The sequence below is a fragment of the Pinus tabuliformis genome, chromosome 2_2, assembly GCF_031772625.1.
Source record: "Pinus tabuliformis cultivar Carrire ecotype Pingquan chromosome 2_2, CPIR1, whole genome shotgun sequence".
NCBI lineage: Eukaryota > Viridiplantae > Streptophyta > Pinopsida > Pinales > Pinaceae > Pinus > Pinus tabuliformis.
Genome location: NC_142300.1, coordinates 1,298,360,521 through 1,298,380,840, shown reverse-complemented (window position 1 = coordinate 1,298,380,840; position 20,320 = coordinate 1,298,360,521). Strand labels below are relative to the sequence as shown.

The following is a 20,320-nucleotide window of genomic DNA, read 5'->3' as shown; positions in this document are numbered from 1 at the left end:
CCTTCTGTTTATATGTATTTATGTTTAAATTTGAAGCCGCACTGTGACTTTAGGAAATTTTTTGACCTATATAACTTTAGGATGATTTTTGGGTTCAACTAAGTTCCACAAAATTCCAATGCAAGAGGGAAGAAATAAAAGGAGCAAGAGAATACCTTGAGGATGCAGTTATCACTCTAAAAATTGTTTACAGTTTCTATGGTGAAATGATATATACACAATTTTTTGTGATGGTATGGTTCATATAGGCAAAAGACAGAGTTTCATCTCATTCTACCGCTTGTACTCTCTGAGAATGACCATTTTTCTTGTAAATTCGGCACAGCACCCAATCATCAAGCTGGAGAACAGAAGTGCTATCAAAATCAACAATACCAATTTTAGTTGAATGAATCAATTCCTATTCATAAAGAATCAAAACACAAGAACTGTGAAAGGAAAATCATTCATATTGATCAATATTCAAGAAAACATCACTTTGTAGGGTGTGTTATTTGTATTTACACAATTGATTTTTTTATTCAATCAACTATGCTATTCTCTGTGCTTTTGTTGGGTTCCTTCATCACCACCATCATTGGGAAATTCATTTCCCTCTTGAAGCATGAAACGAGTAGCAATTCCCAATTGATCTCACACTACCACCACAAATAAGCTAGCAATCCTGATATACAAATCGAACCAGCCATCCTATCAAGCAATCCATGTAGTTCTCAATCTATAGCTTTGATAACCCAAAACTCAAATCTTTTATATTCAATATGCACAGAAATTTTCACATTAATATGTCTGGATCTCATTCTAAGATCTTTATAGATATGATACAGAGGTAAACCAGATTTTTCATACTATGACAAGCGATATTAGCAAGTCTTGGAGTCTCTCTTATGTAATGTCTCCTCCTTATTTGATAGAGTTGACGTTGTATGAGCATCGACTGCACTGAAGGGATCATCCAATAGATAAATGTCAACATCGTTATATACTGAATCCTTTGTTTTTGTCCTCCACTCATATTCAATCCTCTCTCCCCAATCTCTGTCATATCTCCATGAGCAAAACTCCCTATATCCTTGTCTAACGCACAAGCTTTTATTGCCTTCTTGTATTGAATTTTGTCCATTGGTTTCTCATAGAGTATGTTATCTCTGATAGTACCACTCTAAATCCAAGCTGTTTGTGCCACGTAGGCAACATTGCCATGTACTTCAACCTACACGTAGTCCAATCAAAACGTTTATGGAAGAATTTATGTACATAGAAAGCAAAAAAGTTGCATCTACAATCTTGTTGAACTATGAAATGGTTACTTTTGCTCAAGAAGAGTAGTTAATGTTCAACTTACATCTCCTGAAATTTTTGGGATTTCTCCAAGAATTGTATATATCAGAGCAGATTTCCCTGATCCCACTGAGCCACAAATTGCTACCTTTTCTCCAGTTTTAATGTGCAGATGATGTGACTTTGAATTTTGGACAGTGGATTGGGATCATCTATGGAAAGTCAATCTATTCACTTTGTATCATTGTACTTATGGATTTCTCTCTCTCTAAACATTTGATATTATCAAGAAGAAAAGATCTGTGGGTTTTCCACCTTGTGGGGTTTTGCCCTGGCTTTAAGCCTTTGAACTTTGATGTTCTTTCATTAGTTACTGTCATATGATAATGGTTAATGTGATTGCTAATGAATTAATGGAATTAATAATGATCTAATGGATTAATGAAGTAACTGACCTAAGCAAAGAACATGTTAACTCAAAAATTAACAGCAATTCATTTATGGCGTTTGCCTATAAAAAGACATTTAACAAGTTCTTGGCTTCCCACTCAATAACTGAATTATAACATGAGGCAGAAATTGTTTCAGCTATGAAATGTGAAAGTTGTGTGATCCTGCATGGTCATGCCCTTACTTCAAGCTTCAAATTGGATCCATAGACATTGTCTCCTAATACTTTGACAGCAATACTAGTCTTTTTGGTATGTGTTGTATTGGCATTTCATTCTGCTACTCAGTCTGTCAAAAGAACTCAGTGGATGTAGTGAAAATGATAAGACATCATCCATTGTTTTCCTTTCCTCGAGGAAAGAGAGGTAACTATAAAAAATGTGATGGATGACTGCAATACCCACCAAAGATGCTAGCAACCATTTTTCAAGCAATCCCACAAATACTAATTCAAATTCTATTCTGAAAGGAAGGAGTTATGGTGGCTTTCACAATAATCTTGCAGTTCTACTTGAGCTTACCATGCTTTCTTAATTGTACTCCAGTATTGAATAGTGTTAACAATTAGCTAACCTCATCTTTGATACTATTAGCCAACCTGTTTAAATGAATTATCCCGATAAAATTATAATGGAAATGTTTATATATTTACCCGTTAAACCTTGAAGCAAGTCTCAAAATCATTCTGTCATATAGTCTTGGAGACAGGACTGCAAGTTTATGGTATGAAACATTGTCCAAAGTGAAGAGAATGCAACTTATCCAGAAAACATGGGTACAATTTCAGAACAAGTCAGGAAACATTATTTCCAAAAATGTTGTTTTGAACAATTCAAAGAGTTCATTTCAACTTCGTTTGTACTAGAGCAATAAATAAACTCTGTTATGCTCTGGTTGCTGATCATGTTAGAGAATAACTCTCCAATACATAAATGTAATAGGCTATTTAGGGATTCTGTTTTAGAGTACAAACAGCTCATGTATAAGTGCTGTTAAGGATGATTAGCTGTAGGTTAATGAGTTAAAATAGGGAGGTTAGTTGCTGTTGAAGCTGGAATCTCTCAGCAGGACTCCACTACTGTGTTTGTGTATAAATAGAGGTACCTGTGAATAAAGAATTAGTTAAGTATCTTTGTGTGCACATTTTGTATTGCTGCAATATGTATGTTTCTCATTATTTATCAGGTCACACTCCCAGCTGTAGAATCCAGATGATTAACATGTTGGTCTCCTTGTTGGACAGTAAGTAAATAACTGTGGAGATCAAGTCATCAGTCAATCGATGTGAACTGTGGTGTAGTTAATGGAGTTGGAAAGATATTTGACTAATGTAGTCAAGTCTGGTCTTGTGCTAGCTGAATAAGCTATGTAATCTGCTCATATAATCGAATATTGAGACTTTACCTTCTGTTTATATGTATTTATGTTTAAATTTGAAGCCGCACTGTGACTTAAGGAAATTTTTTGACCTATATAACTTTAGGATGATTTTTGGGTTCAACTGAGTTCCACAAAATTTCAATGCAAGAGGGAAGAAATAAAAGGAGCAAGAGAATACCTTGAGGATGCAGCTATCACTCTAAAAATTGTTTATCAACTATGCTATTCTCTGTGCTTTTGCGGGGTTCCTTCATCACCACCATCATTGGGAAATTCATTTCCCTCTTGAAGTATGAAATGAGTAGCAATTCCCAATTGATCTCACACTACCACCACAAAGAAGCTAACAATCCTGATATACAAATCGAACCAGCCATCCTATCAAGCAATCCATGTAGTTCTCAATCTATAGCTTTGATAACCCAAAACTCAAATCTTTTATATCTAATATGCACAGAAATTTTCACGTTAATATGTTTGGATCTCATTCTAAGATCTTTACAGATCTGATACAGAGGTAAACCAGATTTTTCATACTATGACAAGCAATATTAGCAAGTCTTGGAGTCTCTCTTATGTAATGTCTCCTCCTTATTTGATAGAGTTGAAGCTGTATGAGCATCGATTGCACTGAAGGGATTTTATTGCCTTCTTGTATTGAATTTTCTCCATTGGTTTCCCATAGAGTACCACTCTGAATCCAAGTTGTTTGTGCCACATAGGCAACATTGCCTTATACTTCAACCTGCACGTAGTCCAAGCAAAAAGTTTATGGAAGAATTTATGCATATAGAAAGAAAAAAAGTTGCATCTACAATCTTGTTGAACTATGAAATGGTTACTTCCGCTCAAGAAGTGTAGTTAATGTTCAACTTACATCTCCTGAAATTTTTGGGATTTCTCCAAGAATTGTATATAGCAAAGCAAATTTTCCTGATCCCATTGAGCCACAAATTGCTACCTTTTCTCCAGTTTTAATGTGCAGATTTATTCCCTTCAATGTTGGCTTTGTCAATGAAGATTCTGGCTCCCAACTGAGTATGGCTTGATGAATTCCGATGGTATACTGGGATCCGGCAAGTGCTTTCCTCACAACAGAATCTGGTCTCAGCTCATCATCTTGTAAGAACTTGTCCAGACGATCTAAGGAGACTTTAACCTGAATTAATATAGCCAAAACTTCAGGTAGCATTCTCACTGGATGTTGCAAGCACTGTAAATATGGTTGTGGCAGTTAACGGTGGATCCCCTATGATAGCACACCCGGCAAAAACTATAGATGCAGTAATGATGGGTGACATCCAGTAGAGTATGGTACGATATGTTCTATTAAACTGTGCTGAAGACAACCATTTGAACTCCACAGCTCGGAGATTTTCTATCAGCTCTTTAAATTTTTCTTCCCATTCTTGTAGTTTGATTATTTTCATACTATTAAGAATTTCAGATGTTAGTCTCAGTCTTTCATCCTGTGCAGTCATGAACTCAGCTTGGCACTTCTGGAGGGTTTTGGCCAGAGGTTTGTTTAGAATGAGAGTAAAAATGATGATGAGCAAACTTGCAATAGCTGCCCATCCAACTGTGGCAAAAAGGATGCCAATTGCTACACATATTTGCAAAGGGACAGTCCAACGCCAATGCAGCCACCATGGAAACTCTCCAAAACGATATGCATCTACAGCTATGTAGTTTACAATCTCACCAGTGGCATGTCTTCGTCTTCCTAGACTAGACAGCCAAAGTTGTTTCTGATATACAGCTGCCATCAAGGCCGAACGCATTTACAATCTCACCAGTGGCATGTCTTCGTCTTCCTAGACTAGACAGCCGAAGTTGTTTCTGATATACAGCTGCCATCAAGGCCAAACGCATTCGCATACCTGTGCGTCTGGAATTGAAGTACCAATGCCTTCGAGAGAAGGACTCTATGAGCTTAACTGCAAATAAAACTCCAACAAGAATAATTTTTTCATTTTGGAAAGACTGTTCTCTACCTGCTAACTGTACAAAGGACCGCATAAACAGAGGTCCAGAAATTGTTGCTGCTGATCTCATAAATGCAAATACTCCCATGACTACCATATCTTTCCAGTAGCATTTTGATAATGCTTTGAATATTGTCTGTTTGTTTAATGGGTCTTGGTTTTTCTGAAGATCCCATGCTTCTGCATATGCCTTTTGAGTTGTGAATGCTTCATCTTCAGAGGGTAAATGCGGTATGTTTTTGAGTTCCAACATTTTTGAATAGCGTAGATGTAGTAAAGGATCCAACCATTTGAAAGTCAGACGGATCAAAAACCCTGCTTTACTCAATGGAGTAACTTGGATCTCTTCTTCTGCAGTTTCCTTTAACATGGGATCTGATAAATCCTTAGTGCTGATGAAGGTATGGCATCTAACAGCTTTGATAGCACGGCAAAGTAGAAGAAAACAGTTTACCCATGTAGTAATATCTAGGATTGTTTTAGCTGAGAATGTTTCAGTTGAGAAAACTTTTGCTATAGAGGAAAGGGCTAATAGTGATCCTAAAACAAATTCGATGGTCCACCAGGTAATGGCAACAATGGTTGGTGGTTTCTTGAGATTTAGCTTTAACGAAATAGCTAACACAAACAAAGCATGTAAGAGCTTCTGCAGTGATATCCAAGATGCAGAAGAAGACTAGACATATTATAAACACTGCACATTTTTGAAATTTTAGCAAACAGGAAGAGTACATGGAGTCCTGGAGCAGACCTTGTATTCACCAAAATTGTTGAACGCACTCACAAATTCGATGGAAGATGTTACATATCTTTTAAATAATGATACTTATTTAGGTACACAGTGATATAAAACAAATTACAAAATTGATTTTGAAATCAACTGCTCCGGAATTTGCAGAAGTTGACTTCAGCACATTTCCAAATAGCCAAAAAAAAAATGGAGGTTTTGACGTTTATCATTCTGGCCTATTACCTCTGCTAATCCATCTAACAGTTGATGGGGCTGCAAAATCTTCTTTCCATGTGATACATATCTGCAACCATTTGAAAAAAAAAAATGTCAATCTTCATAGAAGCATGGGACTATTGTAGACATTGCCACTGCTCCCGCACCCCAAAGTTGAAATCTTTTGGAGATCTTCCAGTGTAACTTCTTCAAGAGGAATACAGGGCAAGTTGCAGGCACGATTCAGTTGGTGTATTTAAACATCTTAAATGTCTAGATTATGTAAACCGTTCTTCTTGGTTTCCTCAATTTAAAGATCATACATTTGGATAAAAATATTCATCAGGGAATAGTGATGAGCTTGCCATGAGAGGATTCTACCCAGCGAGAGGAAGAGATCCTCCTATTGCCAAATGCACTATCAACACGAGGCATTGGCATCAACTTATTCAAAGGATGTTCAAAGCTCTGCAATCCACCTGATGTAGAGAAGTAACAACCTGCGAAGGCAAATGCAACAACCGATATTACATTAGAGGCTCTATAGCCAACATTCAGCTACACTTTCATGTGCCAGATAGCTAAAAAACAGATAAGCTCTAATTTAGCAGTCCTATATTACCTCGGGGAAATGGAGCAAAATATTTTCCACATCCTTCTTTCAGGACATTTGGCTCATCAGATAGTACAAGGTAATCATCAGCTGCAGTGCCCCAAAAGAAAGGCACTGAATCATCAGCATCCTAGCAAAACAAATAGTTATTGGTCAAAAGTCAAGAAACCCACAATTTCAAGGAATGCTTAATATTTTATATGGGAACAAAATATGTTCAAATAAATACTCAGGGCACCATTCTGTTATTGGGAAATTGGAAGTGCAGCCTATGATAGATCATATGAGCAGAATTTTCGGGGTAACAGGTGCCAGTAGCCCATCTGATTATAAATAACTAATCTTCCCCCTTCCCTCTCCCAAAACAAATAATTAGAGAAACGTTATGGGAAAAGAACTTAAATTTATTTCAACGAAGTAGGAATCTGGGAAAATCTTGGGAAATTGCTTTAGCACATTTGCAAAGGAATACAAACTATCAGACTGGAATCTTAAAAGTTTTCGGCAAAGAGATATATTTACAAGCCAAACTCCTATATCATGTACCCTATTAGAAAAGCAAGTTGAAAATTATTTCCAAGACTCAAGACCAGATCTCAAGAATTTAGAGCAATCCATTAAAACAGAAAGTCGGGCTGAAAGATTGGGATCCGATTTAAATCACTGTTCTGTTTCAAGTAAGTGATAGTCTTATTTTCCTGCATCAAAGTTGTAAAATAAATCGGATAAGCCCAATGTCATTACAGTCATTATTGGTCAACCTAATATTCTAATAATGGCTGTGAGGATAACCACCAAGTAAATATTTCTTTAGATTACAGCATTTCTTTAGAAAAGGCTAACTCTGCTACATGAATCAGCTATGATCAGTGAGGGGTAGTTTGTTGTAAAATAAATCGGATAAGCCCAATGTCATTACAGTCATTATTGGTCAACCCAATATTCTAATAATGGCTGTAAGGATAACCACCAAGTAAATATTTCTTTAGATTACAGCATTTCTTTAGAAAAGGCCAACTCTGCTACATGAATCAGCAATGATCAGTGAGGGGTAGTTTTAGTTATGATGACAAATGCAGATGACCTTTTACCATGGATAGAATTTTTCATAGGATCTTACAATGGATAACTTCTGTCATCTGGACTCTGGGATCAGATAGAAAGTCATGAATTTGGCAATTTGTCCCGTAAATTGTCCACAAGTGACTATATATATATATATATATATATATATATATATATATATATATATATATATATATATATATATATATATATATATACTTTCTCTAATTTAAAAACAGAGTACATAACTTCAACTGCCACTTCATTTCAGAAATATCCACATTGTAAAAGTCAACGCCTTCAAAGCACTAGATAAGTTTGAGGGTAAATTCAGCGTAGAATTTACAGCAAATGCTTCAAGACCGACCAAATTTGGTATCCTTCTCGAATGGAAAAATTAAGGGTCAATATAATCCAGAACAGTAAAAGCATAATTTAGGAAACAATTAAAAGAAGCAAAGGCAACAAAAGCTATTGTTGAAAAGTTTCGATTATATGGTTCAGGGCCGAGAAATATTTAAGAACATTACGTAGAATGGCTACAAGACAATGAATAGCAAAGCCAAAGTTTCGTGGATCTATCAAATGTTAGAAATTTGCTACACGAAGAAAAGGGGCTACGGTAGAAAATTCAGTAATGAAAATCCAATGTTTTAGCATAATTAACATAGATAGAAAGAATTGATGCAAACACAGATTGCTCAGTGGGACAGCTTGCATCGATTCAGCTAATTCTTCTGCTCAATATCTATCTATGAACATTTAATGACTAGGAGAAACCTGAAAGAGTGATAACGAGAAAACATTACGCAATGTCGGATGACTTAAAAAAATTGTTGTTATTATTAATCTGTATTCTACAAGCAAGCAATTAACACGTATTACTTGAGCTCGAACCATAGTTGACATGTCTTTATCCCGACATCCGAGTTAATGTTAAACGGGGTAATTTCTAATTACAAGAAAACATGAGAATGATACACAGGAACTAGAGTATCAAATTTACTTGGTTCTCCACCAAGAAAAGCAACTTTGAACTGCAGGGGAATACCCAACTTGGGTAATTTGTATTTACAAGAATAGATGAGTGCCTATACAAAGGAACTAGTATAAAATACACTTGGTCCTCCACCATGGAGATAAATGCAAAAGGCAACTTTGACCAGCAGGGTTTGGTTCAGGTCAACAGAATATGAAGCTTAGCAGGGTACCGTTCTTGGGCAGGTCCAGGTAACTTATTGATGTAGCCTTCCCCCAACCAGCACGAGTTTAAAGGAAATGAGGCCAGGTGTAAATGCCGGACAAATTGAATAGAAAAAACTACCCCTCAAACCTGACACCAAAAATCTGAAAGATGTCTACTTAATGTAGCAGATTCTGTGTGTGTTCCTTGAAGCATTTCCAATAAAGATAAAGATGACTTCAAAAAAATGAGAGGTTAGGAGCGGGGCTGCAACAATCATAGTTCATGCGTTTCTTGAAGCATTTCGAACAAAAATGAAGATAACTTCAAAAGCGCATAAAGAGGTTAGGAATGAAACAATCACAGTTCGTGTGCTCCTTGTATTTCTTAAAATAAGTAAAATAAAGATAACTCTAACCACATGGGTTCGAAGTGGGGATGCAAAAAAATCACTCAATATAACTCAGTTGCTAAAAAAAAATCGGGAGTTGTTCATTTGTGGCTTTGGCAAAGTTATATGTCAAGAAAGAGTATGGTATGATAATTACCTAGAAGGGTTTATAAAAAGGTATATGAATGATCAAATAGGTGTAATCATCAATCTACGTCGACTATGCCCTCTCTTTAGAACATGCAGAGGCACACTATATGAAACGGTAATTAAACCTATTTTATAAACGTGTGTCTTTATATGAAGGCCTGACTATTTGAAACGGTGATTAAACCTATTTTATAAACGTGTGCCTTCATATGAAGGCCTGATGCCTGATCCCCTCCCGGTTGGATCCTTAGCGTGCTTTTAAGAGTGAATAGTGATTAAATATTTACAAGCAGGTGGTACAAAGCTCTCGAACCACGATTCAGACGTTACTATACGAAAATAGGTGTTTAATAAGCATGGATCCCTCAAGTTGGATCCTTAGCGTGCTTTTAAGAGTGAATAGTGATTAACCATTTATAAGCAAGTGGTACGAAGCTCTCGAACCACAGTTTAGACACAGTTCAGACATCACCATGAGAACATCAAAACATCGGTGCTCAGAAAGCAGGAATAAATTTTGAATTTTGTGTTTCTCAAATAAAAATAAAATACATAAAAAACCAAATACATAATTAGTATAAATTTATACTAAACTGAGATATTTTAGGTACCAACAAAGATTGAAAACCTATGTGCAAATCTATTTACACTACGTAGATTCAATGTTGAGATCCAACCTGACAGGGTAATCAACATTCACGGCCATACTACAGAATCTAGTCAAAATTCATTGACTAGATCAGGTTAAAAGCAAACAGGGCAACCAGCGTTGAGCACAACATGACAGAATCCATCCAAAATACGATGATTGGATCAGGCCAGACAGATTCAGAGTACAACGAATAATACTAAATCATCCAAACGGTTAATAGGATTGTGATTTAATGGTAAGCCTGTCAAATATAGTTAAAAAAATTGCAAAACCGTCAAAATCTTTCCTTGAAATGTGCAAATAGGTCAACGAGGTGTGAAAACCGTAGGTAAGTCTGTTTTGAAATTCAAACCCGGCCAAACCACTACCAAAGTACGATTCCCAGCACCAATAAGCTTACAATCAAACTGTTGACGGGATCGTGTTTTAATGATGAAGATGACCGCATTCCAGGCCACCTATCAAGATCCCATCCATCCCCCTAGACACTAATAAGCCGTTGACACCCCTGTGACCAACTCCAGTCAGATATTAAATCAAACTTCATAAAACTTACCACTTACGCAGATAATTTCGTCGATCCCTTTTCCTTTCAACTCCTCCGCCTTCTCAACAAACCCCGGAACATGCTTCATACTGCCACGGCGACAACATCTCAGTGTGTATTTTATTGATTTAATAGCAAGAAGAAACTCAATGAGCCATTAACCTTACAGCCTGATAATTAAATCCAGACTCTAATAATCCAAATGCCAGAGCATAGCACTATCAATCATATCTCAAATCAAGCATTCAAGCAGAAATTCAAGTTACAGAAGACTTATCGATTTAATAGCCAGAAGAGGCTCAATCAGCCATTTAACCGTACAACCTAATAATTAAATCAAGATTCTAATAATCCGAAAGCCAGAGCATAGAACTATCAATCATAGCTCAAACCAAGCAAAAATTCAAGTTACAGAAGAATTAAAAAAACCCTGACCTGCAAGTGGGAGTGAAAGCCCCCGGGACGCCGAAGAGAATAATCTTCTTCCCAGCGGCCAAAGAGTGGACGGAAACTTGCTGGAGCTTGCTCTCTTCGTCAAAATAGGCCAGAACGCCATCTGGAATCTTATCACCGACTGCTATGGGTGCCATTGTAAACTCTCTTATCAAAATCTAACACAGCCCACGGGGATTCGAACTCAAGCGCAGCTGCAAATACTCGATCCCAATATCTGAGCACTCTATGGTGTGCCGCTGCGGCCGACCACTAGAAAGGGCTTGGGCTAATCTAGAGTTCGAAATTGTGCTGTTATGATCACTGAGTGCCTCTTTGTGATGCAGTTACATGAAGGGAGAGCAACGGGCCCAGGGAGTCCCAACCGGTCACCAACCAATTCAAATCAACGACTGAGGATAATCTAATCATCTAACAAAGGATCTATTGGCATAAAGTGATGACAGATAGGCAGTTGGGAGAATTGATTTCAGAGAGGAACGCCTTACGGCGTAATTAAGCAATAGTTCTTGCGGACCTAGCCCTACACTAGGGGGAACCATGGTAATTTGAGGTTTCTATGTTTATATTTTCTTATTATCTATTGTAGAGTAGCAATTATTACAATTGTATTTTACTTTAGCATAGTGATAGTTTATGATTGTATATGGCATGTTTAACTAAGTAATTTAATGGGGTGAAGTGATTTATAATTGCTAAGAATAAGATAAAATAATAATACCACATCTCCTAATACTTCAAGGATGCAGAAATCTAGTTCTACATCCTCCCATAGTCACTTTGGGTGAGACTGTGATATGCTTGCAGGTCATTGTCAAAAGGGCCAGTGATTGAGGGTATTTTTGGTGTGTAGTATAGATTGAACCTGGGTCAACCCAAACCAAGCCAACAAATGGTTTTGTTGTCAGGATCAGGATCTGCTTGAGGGATATGTGGATTTGATACCCATCGAGGAAGGAGATTCAACATTGGATAGATCTGAAAGATCAAGAATTTGTGGATCAAGTAAATAGAAACCCTCCTCTGACATCTGAAGCTTGGTTACAGAAGTATATTTTTACAGATCAATATGAAATTTTCTTCACTTCATTTCTTGTTGAGTTGTACGAGTAGATATCGAGGTTGACTAAAAGGAAGAACTAGTTTAAAGGTGAAGAACATACGGTGTGTACTCCTGAACTAATACAATGACTCAAGAGCACTGACAGTAGGATTTCAAGGGCTATCAATTTCTGGATTTATAGCATCTTGGGAGGATTCATTACTGAGTTCTTCATAGAATCAATTATGTCCTTCAATGAAGCATAATGACAATTATTCAAAGGACTACGAGGTTAGTTTTAAAAATATATTAAACTTTGGATTAAGATGCTTCTGTGTGATAAAGGAGTTTTATGGGTGCAATCAGATTACTAGTTTACTTATGTTTGGAAGAAGAGAGAATAAATATGAGCAAGAGATTAGAGTAACGTGAAGTGGAAAGAGATATAGAGTAAATAGGAGAAAGATATCATGTGGGTAAGATACTAAGACTCGGAGACCTTTCTAGAGACTGATTATAGTCCTCTTTTAAGTGAATCTGAAAGTGAAAGAGAAGAAAACCACCCTGATAATCAAAGGAACTAGATTGGAGGATCTGGAACAGTTTTAGTTTTTATGTGAAGTTGTATGGACAGCGAAGCAGATCAACAATGAGAATATAAAAAAAGAGCAGCTCATTACGAAATTTTGAGATAGAGCATTGACATCGTATATGAAGTACTCAAATAATCAGAACAGAAAATTTACAGATATTAAAATAGCACTGATAAAAGAGCTATTGTAGCGGCTACAACCACCCTCCAAAATTTTGGTTTGCATGCAAATTTAGGAGCCTACCTTGGATCCTATGATCAATCATCCTTGGTCACTTATTGGTAAGCTGATGATTTCAAGATCCCCTCCTTGATCCTAAGATTTGTCCGCGTTCTCATCTTTATGCAGCATGTGTCATTTTCGGGCATAGGGGTTGTTGTTTGTCATGCAAAGGGAATGTTGTTTTGCTTCAAGGGAATTGTGTGTGTATGAGTGGTCATCATCACATAAACATGTTTCACTCTCACTTCACGCACTCTTTTCACGAAGGTTGTTGCATCAAGAAAAGTATGTCTTATGCATTCTGGATGGTCTACGTTGTGTCACTAAGTGTCCGTGTGCGATCACAGTCAAGTCCTACCAATGTTTTCATATGTTTCACTGATCCCACACTTACCCATTTTCCCAAGAAACCTATCCCCATTCAGTTTCCCGAAACTGTGTGTTTTGCTTCTACAACCATCAAGCTTCCTCCCTTAGTTGTTGAAACCACGTAGTGTGCAAAGACATCAACCTTCCTTACCTATTGAAACCTCGCAGCCCATAGAGACCCTAGCCAAAACTACTCTCCAGAAATGCGCAAAGCAGTCCAGCTGCACTGAACTCAAAAATTACTCAGGGGTGTCCTCCTAGGACCCTTGTCCTGCAGTAGTGCCCTGAGCCTCAAAACTACACAGTGTTGTCCAAGTTGTCTTGTCCGTCTTGCATGTCAAAACTGCACAGACGGGCCTCCCAGGGCCTCATTTCGGTAGTAGTCACTGTCCACTAAAATTGCACAGATCTACCTCTCAGTGACTATAGGAAAAGGTGGCATGCTGAAATCACTTCCAAGGAGAGTATGAGAAGGACCAAGGAACCAAGTAATGGAAAATATTTGGATCACATGAAAACTTTGTCGAATGCATGATCATCTTGAGGATAAGTATGGTAAGTAAAGAACACCTTTCAAAGTACACCTCTTAGTCGAGTTTGCAGGACTGCTTGTCATTGTCGTATCATCCTGTCCTCAATAACATGCATGTGCACAAACATGAAAAATTTGTCTTATGTGTTTCTTCTACATGTCTTGCTTCCTTTTCACTTGTTTGATGAACTGACGTCTTCGGCATGTTTATCGCCATGTCATGTATGCGACATCATTCTAGTGATGTTGAAGGTTGTGTTTGAGTTGTGTTCACCATGTAAACATCTATCACACTCACACATGATGTTGTAAGCACTGTCGCACAAGTGTTGACACGATCGTCTAAATGTCTATCTCAAGTGTCGCACTTGTCGCTCGCACCCGTCGATCAGTCACACTGAGTGATTATTGTCTTGATGGTTCGAGGTGTCTTGTCATCGAGTCATGTTGAGTGTGTGTTTGCAAGGTCATGCATGCACAAGTTCACTCGCTCACACACTTATTCATTTTTCTGGAACTGTGTCGACTGAACCTCCCTCTAATAGTCAGACCTTCGTTGAGCTACACTACACAGTCTTAGCTCTCAGTGAACATCTACTGCTACCCAGAATTGTGCAGAGCTTGAGGCTGCCTCTCAGATAGTCTGCACTGTGCAATCCTAAAATCGACTTGGCTGGCTGTCACCCAGAATAACGCAGAAGTTTCCGAGCAAGCCATCTTAATCTGCATTGTCCACAAGAAAATCAACTAAGCCTTCATCTAGTCAACCAGAGAGTTTGACCAGGCAATGACCGCGGGCCCCACTCCTCCAAAAACTTGCGCATAAGCTTCCAAGCATACCCTCTTCTGCTAACTGAAGAAACTATGCTGACATGTCGGACAGACACCCACTACCTGTCACTTCATTACCCTAAAAAATTGCAAGGTTTTTCTAGCCAGTCACCCCATCAAATGGCCTACTGCTCATCTTGAAAACTGCATAGTTTTCATGAGCAGTCCCCCAGCTGCCCAACATCCCGCATAGCTCAGAAAATGTGCAAGGATGTCTAGTAGACCAGAATTACGCAGTTTTTTCTAGCAGCCTCCAGCAACTCGCTGCAAGCTCCCCATAGAAATTGTGCAATTTTTCCCATCAACCTCCCACAGCTTGTTGCCAGCTCCCCAGAGAAATTGCGCAGTTTCCACTTCCAGTATCCCTCTACTACCTACATTGTCTCCATGAAAGATTTGTGCAGATCTACCCTCCAGCCGAGCCAAATCCCGTAGACAATCACTGCTAATCCGGATTTCCCATCTCATCCTCCCACTGGACAGTTGTCATGGACAGTGCCAAGAGCCCGCATCCTGGCTTGAAATCTGCCTTACATAGTTGCAATGCTTTGTCTTCTCTCCCAGTCACTTGCATCCAAAAGCCAAAGATAATGCATCATGGTAGACTAGGAGATTTATGGATTTGAAGTCATCTCATCATGAGTGAGAGCATATATAGATACATGGATGAGATAGGGTGCAACGATGAACGGGATGAGCAAGGAGTGAATGCAAGGAGAATTGTTTGCAAATGGACTAACACATGAAGCATTCTAAAGTACAAGTGAAGGAGCGACGTGCACATGCAACATCAAGCGAACACCAAGGCCATCGAAGACTCCACAGACCTTGCTATGCAGAGGTGAAGCTATGATACACGAAGAGCACATCCATCACTCAGCAACATTGTAGCTCGACATGCACACTGTTAGGGTTCTATAATAATAGGATTCATAATTTTGAATTGACTATGATTAGTCTTGAAATATTGTACATACTTTTGCTTTCTGCAAAATGTTTTCCCATATTAAAAATAAAAAATGTAAAGATCGTAAGTCCTAAAAGAAGAATCAAAGGACTAAAATAAAAGGATCAAAAGGAAGATAAAATATGAATCCCACCAAAAAGAGATAAAAATAGATCATGAAAGTGTGCACATTTAAATGCCACTACTCTTAGTTTACTTGTTGCAAATAAGATTTTGTGCAGCTTTTCAAAAATGCCACAATCCATGATGGTTAAATAGTTTAATCTTGATTCTTTCATGCTTTAAATTTCATGTTGATAAATAGAGAATAAAGATCTAGCCAAACTGTTTAATCTTGGCAGATCAGTAGTTAGGTAGAGAATAATAATGAGCTCATCAGTTTAATCTGAGCCATTGGAATTCATAAGGTTAGAATTAGATAGCTTGCTTACATAATAAAAAGAAATAAAGGGGCAGCAAGCTCAAAGGCACCTAGTGAATGAAGAAAAAATGTTAGGGTAAATGATGGGTAGCCAAAAGCAGTTTCCACAAGGCATGGAAAGCACCAATTGGTTTATTTCATATTACTAATATCCCCCAAAATCCCCTTCCCCTTGCTTAAAACCCTAATGCCACTCTAAAAAGGTATTTTCCCTTGTAAAAATATCCCTTTCCCTTAAGGCTAGCCTTTTCCCCTTATTCCACCCATTTTCGCTTCCTAAAAACACATTCCCCCTTCCTAAAATTCCTTTCCCTAGTTTAAAACCCATTTCCATCACTAATAATTACTTCCCTTTACTAACTCCACTTTTTTCATATAAAATAGGAAAAACCCATTTATCCAAAGATTGCAACACTTCATATATATTGGGTCCCTCTTCATTTTAACTCCCACTATCATATTAACCCCACTTAATTAACCTGACCCCACACCTCGACTCATCCCTCATAACTCCGCCACCCGATAACTCTCCAATCACCCACCTCCAGATCTAACAGCCTGCATTCCATATTGCATGCTCCAACGTCTGACTTTTAATATCACAAAAGCACGCGAGATAAGTTGTCTTCCCCGCCCACCTTTTTTCTACATGGAAACCCCATGTTATATCGCATCCTCCAAAATAATACCACCATACCATTGTAAAGCGATGCGATAATCCACCATACCACTCTTCCGCCAACTGTCTCCTCCTACTCGAAAGCCTCCTCTGACTACTACACTGTGTATTCCTGGAAATCCCATCATCCATTGTTGTGTGATAGAGCAATTAAAAAAAGCACCAAACTGCCTGTCCACTTCATGAGAAAAACTCCAAATCACTGTGATAGCACTTGTGTCATTTGTGATAAATCCTCACGAAAAATTTCAAAACCCTACTACACTTATGTCTGTCTGAATTGTGAAAGTGAAAATCCATTGCCAACTCGAATTTAAACCCCACTGCAAGTTCAGATTCCTTCCATAGTTTTTCCTATTCCCTGAACCCTTTGTTGCCCCCATGCAGACCTCAGTTTTATTAATAATAATTGGTTTTGTTTTGTAGGTATATCAACATACCAAGAAACCTGGACAAACAATTTTAATATTAATTAAAAACCTGTTTGCTCCAGTTTCTCAGGAAATAATTTTGAAGGCCTCATTCAACAACAGTTTGTGTATAAAGAAAATCAAATCAAATTAGAGACAAAGCAGAATGAGGAAATTTACAAAGTAAATGGTTAAAAGAAATAAAAACATTTACACCACTAACAACGAAAATTAGTACGAATTACTCTCCAGGAAACATTTTGTATTTTACATATGTCTTTTAGTAAAATCCACTTTTACTAAAAAAAACACAAAAAGCACGAGAGGATTAGTATAATTTATTGTAAAAAGTGAAATGTAAGTTATTATGACAGGTGACAGAGCAATCAGATGTAATATTTACTATAGATGAAAGACAGAGGAAGAAAACAATGTGAGAGACAAACCAACATAAAGAGAAACCAACAGATAACAACAATCAAAAAATCAGTGCCAGATTTCAGTTAGTTAGAAAGGTGTCACCACATTTTTGCATCCAGATATTTTATTCCCCTTGAATAAATCCTAAATCAGTTTAGGATATTTTCTATTAGTTTTTGTAGAATTTTGTAGAATTTTTCCTACAAATTAGCTAGCTTTGATACCATGTAGAAATTTTTCTACAAATCAGCTAGCTCTGATACCATGTAGAAATTTCCCACCTATAGATCAACCTGGTAATGCAATGTACTAAAGAAAAACACTTGATCTACTTCTACAAAAATTTAGCAGAAGCTTAATCAACCATGAGCAACATCAATAAGAACACATATACCTGAAAAGAAGGAATCAATCACACATAACATGGAAGAATTTACCCGGGGAAAGCACCTACCTAAAACCCCATCTCTGTATTATCATACAAGTGGAAATATAGTCCGGATTACACAAAACCTTAGCTCGGAAGTTATCCAACTCTCAGTACAATCCCTCTACTGCTCATAGACAGTCAAAGGCTTCTCACAAACCTTCTCCTTTGCCCTCCAAGCATCCTATTTCTATACACAGTTTTTCCTGGGTCCTCCAGCTGCAACCTGTGTGATTCTCACCTCACACACAACACTGACCTCTGAAATAATTGCACAAACCTGAAGGAGATAAATCCTCATCATGGATGAGCTTCCTTTATAGGAAAAATATTCATCCAAATGATAGTACACTATCCCTTCTCTGATCTCAACTAGGTCTCTGTCTGAACTGACATGCATCAGTTATCCATGAGTGAATATACAGTTATCTAAAAGTAATAGTTTTCACATGCATGCAAGCATTAACAAACTATATCTCATTAATTTAACAACTTGTTCAATTAATCTAACTAGACTTGACTAAGTTAAACTAAGTCAACTGATCCTCTCAATATAGAACTAAACCTTATCTCCTTTAATCAAGGGATAAATTCCTAAATCAAGAGAGAGAATAATTGCATGATCTCACAAAGACTTCAAGTTTAATTTTCCATAACTAATTAACTCATGGAGATTAATTAATTAATATTTTAAACTGCTCGTAAGACCAAATTCGTTTTTACTTCCTATAGTTAGACCAGGGACTACTAAAAATAGGAAGGGACCCATAAATGATATTTTTAGAAGATTCTATTTTTAGCAGTTTCACCTCTCACCCAAGGTGGCCAAAGTGATATTTTTAGACATGCTATTTTTAGCAGTTCTATTTTTATCACTTTCTAAATTTATCATTTTTTTTGCACATTTTTCAACACTCCCTCTCAACAAGAAAGGCTTCCTCTCGAACCCGATCCTGTAACTCTGGAATGTTCTGCATTCAACACATCTACCAAGTGCAGTTGCTCCAGCAACAGTTGGAACATAAAAACTCCCAACTGACCTCTCCATTGGGCTAGAAACATACTCTGATGTTGAAGCTCTACCTGCTGCTAAAAAGTGTTCCCTCTCTGACCTCTGCGCTACTGCAACATCCCCATGCATCTCGCACCGTCGCACCCTTCTCTGTGCTACCTTGCACTGTGCAACACACTTGTGCCTCTCGCATTGCTGCAGGCTGCATGCTCTGCACTGTCATGGGATTCCCTGCATTGTAGCTCTCTCTGTCACTCCATCCACATCTGTCTCTACCCAATCAATCAGTTCCTGCTACTCCACATCGGAGCTCCCGTAGCAAGGTCTCATCCAAGAGTTTGGGTACCTCAAGGATCCTGCCGCTCCTCCTTGGGACAATCACTCCACATCACCCCACCTCCTACCTGGAGGTATGGCTGCATGTGATCCCTCTGCCCACCTAGCTCAAAGTTTCTCCCTACTAGAGGTCTATACATTAGTAGATGTCTCTACTCGATCTCCTCTCAGCTTCTCTAATTGTGGCTACTCCACAACCTCCTGAAGCTGCTGCACCAATCGTGGCTCCTCCACAATTGTCTGAGACTTCTTCTGGCACTGCATGTTGAGAGGTAATTTACTCTCCCTCTCAACCACCAAGTATCTAACCTTTGCCTTGCTCCTCAAGGCTTTGCATGCATCTTGTACCTCAAGTGCATACAGGTTCTTGGCTAGCACACCAATCTATTTCCACTTTCCCGCCGTCACGAAATTTTCTGGAAAAAGAGTTGATTTTAAATCAGCAATATCTCTCTCATCCAAACTCCAATTCAGCTGATTTTTTTTATTATTTTGGGTATTCTTCCGCAAAGAATCCAAAACTATTATTTATTTCTGAAATTATGTACAGAAATTTTCAGATCTGCGCTACAAACTCTCAGCCCAAAACTCAAAACTTTGAAATCTCTTCTCAGTATATTGTTCTTCCTTGATAACGTTGCTCTGATTCCATGGAGAATTTTGTATAATTTTTCCTACAAATTAGCTAGCTTTGATACCATGTAGAACTTTTTCTACAAATCAGCTAGCTCTGATACCATGTAGAAATTTCCCACCTGTAGATCAACCTGGTAATGCAATGTACTAAAGCAAAACACTTGATCTACTTCTACAAACAATTTAGCAGAAGCTTAATCAACCATGAGCAACATCAATAAGAACACATATAACTAAAAAGAAGGAATCAATCAGACATAACATGGAAGAATTTACCCGGGGAAAGCACCTGCTTAGAACCCCATCTCTGTATTATCATACAAGTGG

General features: G+C 37.9%; 1 protein-coding gene and 1 pseudogene across 1 annotated transcript; both read right to left on the bottom strand.

Annotated features, from left to right (window-relative positions):
- Positions 1–863: 863 nt before the first annotated feature.
- On the bottom strand, positions 864–8,629 carry LOC149198260 (ABC transporter C family member 8-like; annotated as a pseudogene).
- A 1,984-nt stretch (positions 8,630–10,613) lies between these two features.
- Positions 10,614–11,322, bottom strand: LOC149198259 (peroxiredoxin-2B-like). The gene is made up of 2 exons (XM_089406152.1): positions 11,079–11,322; positions 10,614–10,732 (listed from the first exon to the last, which is right to left on the bottom strand). Exons 1-2 carry the CDS (start codon positions 11,231–11,233, stop codon positions 10,633–10,635), a joined length of 255 nt encoding a protein of 84 aa, XP_089262278.1. The 5' UTR covers positions 11,234–11,322; the 3' UTR covers positions 10,614–10,632.
- Positions 11,323–20,320: the final 8,998 nt, after the last annotated feature.

Coding starts and splice junctions, on each gene's coding strand:
- LOC149198259 (XM_089406152.1), bottom strand. CDS start 11,233: ATGGCACCCATAGCAGTCGGTGATAAGATTCCAGATGGCGTTCTGGCC. Junction 10,733..11,078: donor GCTTTCACTCCCACTTGCAG/GTCAGGGTTTTT, acceptor TCGCCGTGGCAG/TATGAAGCATGTTCCGGGGT.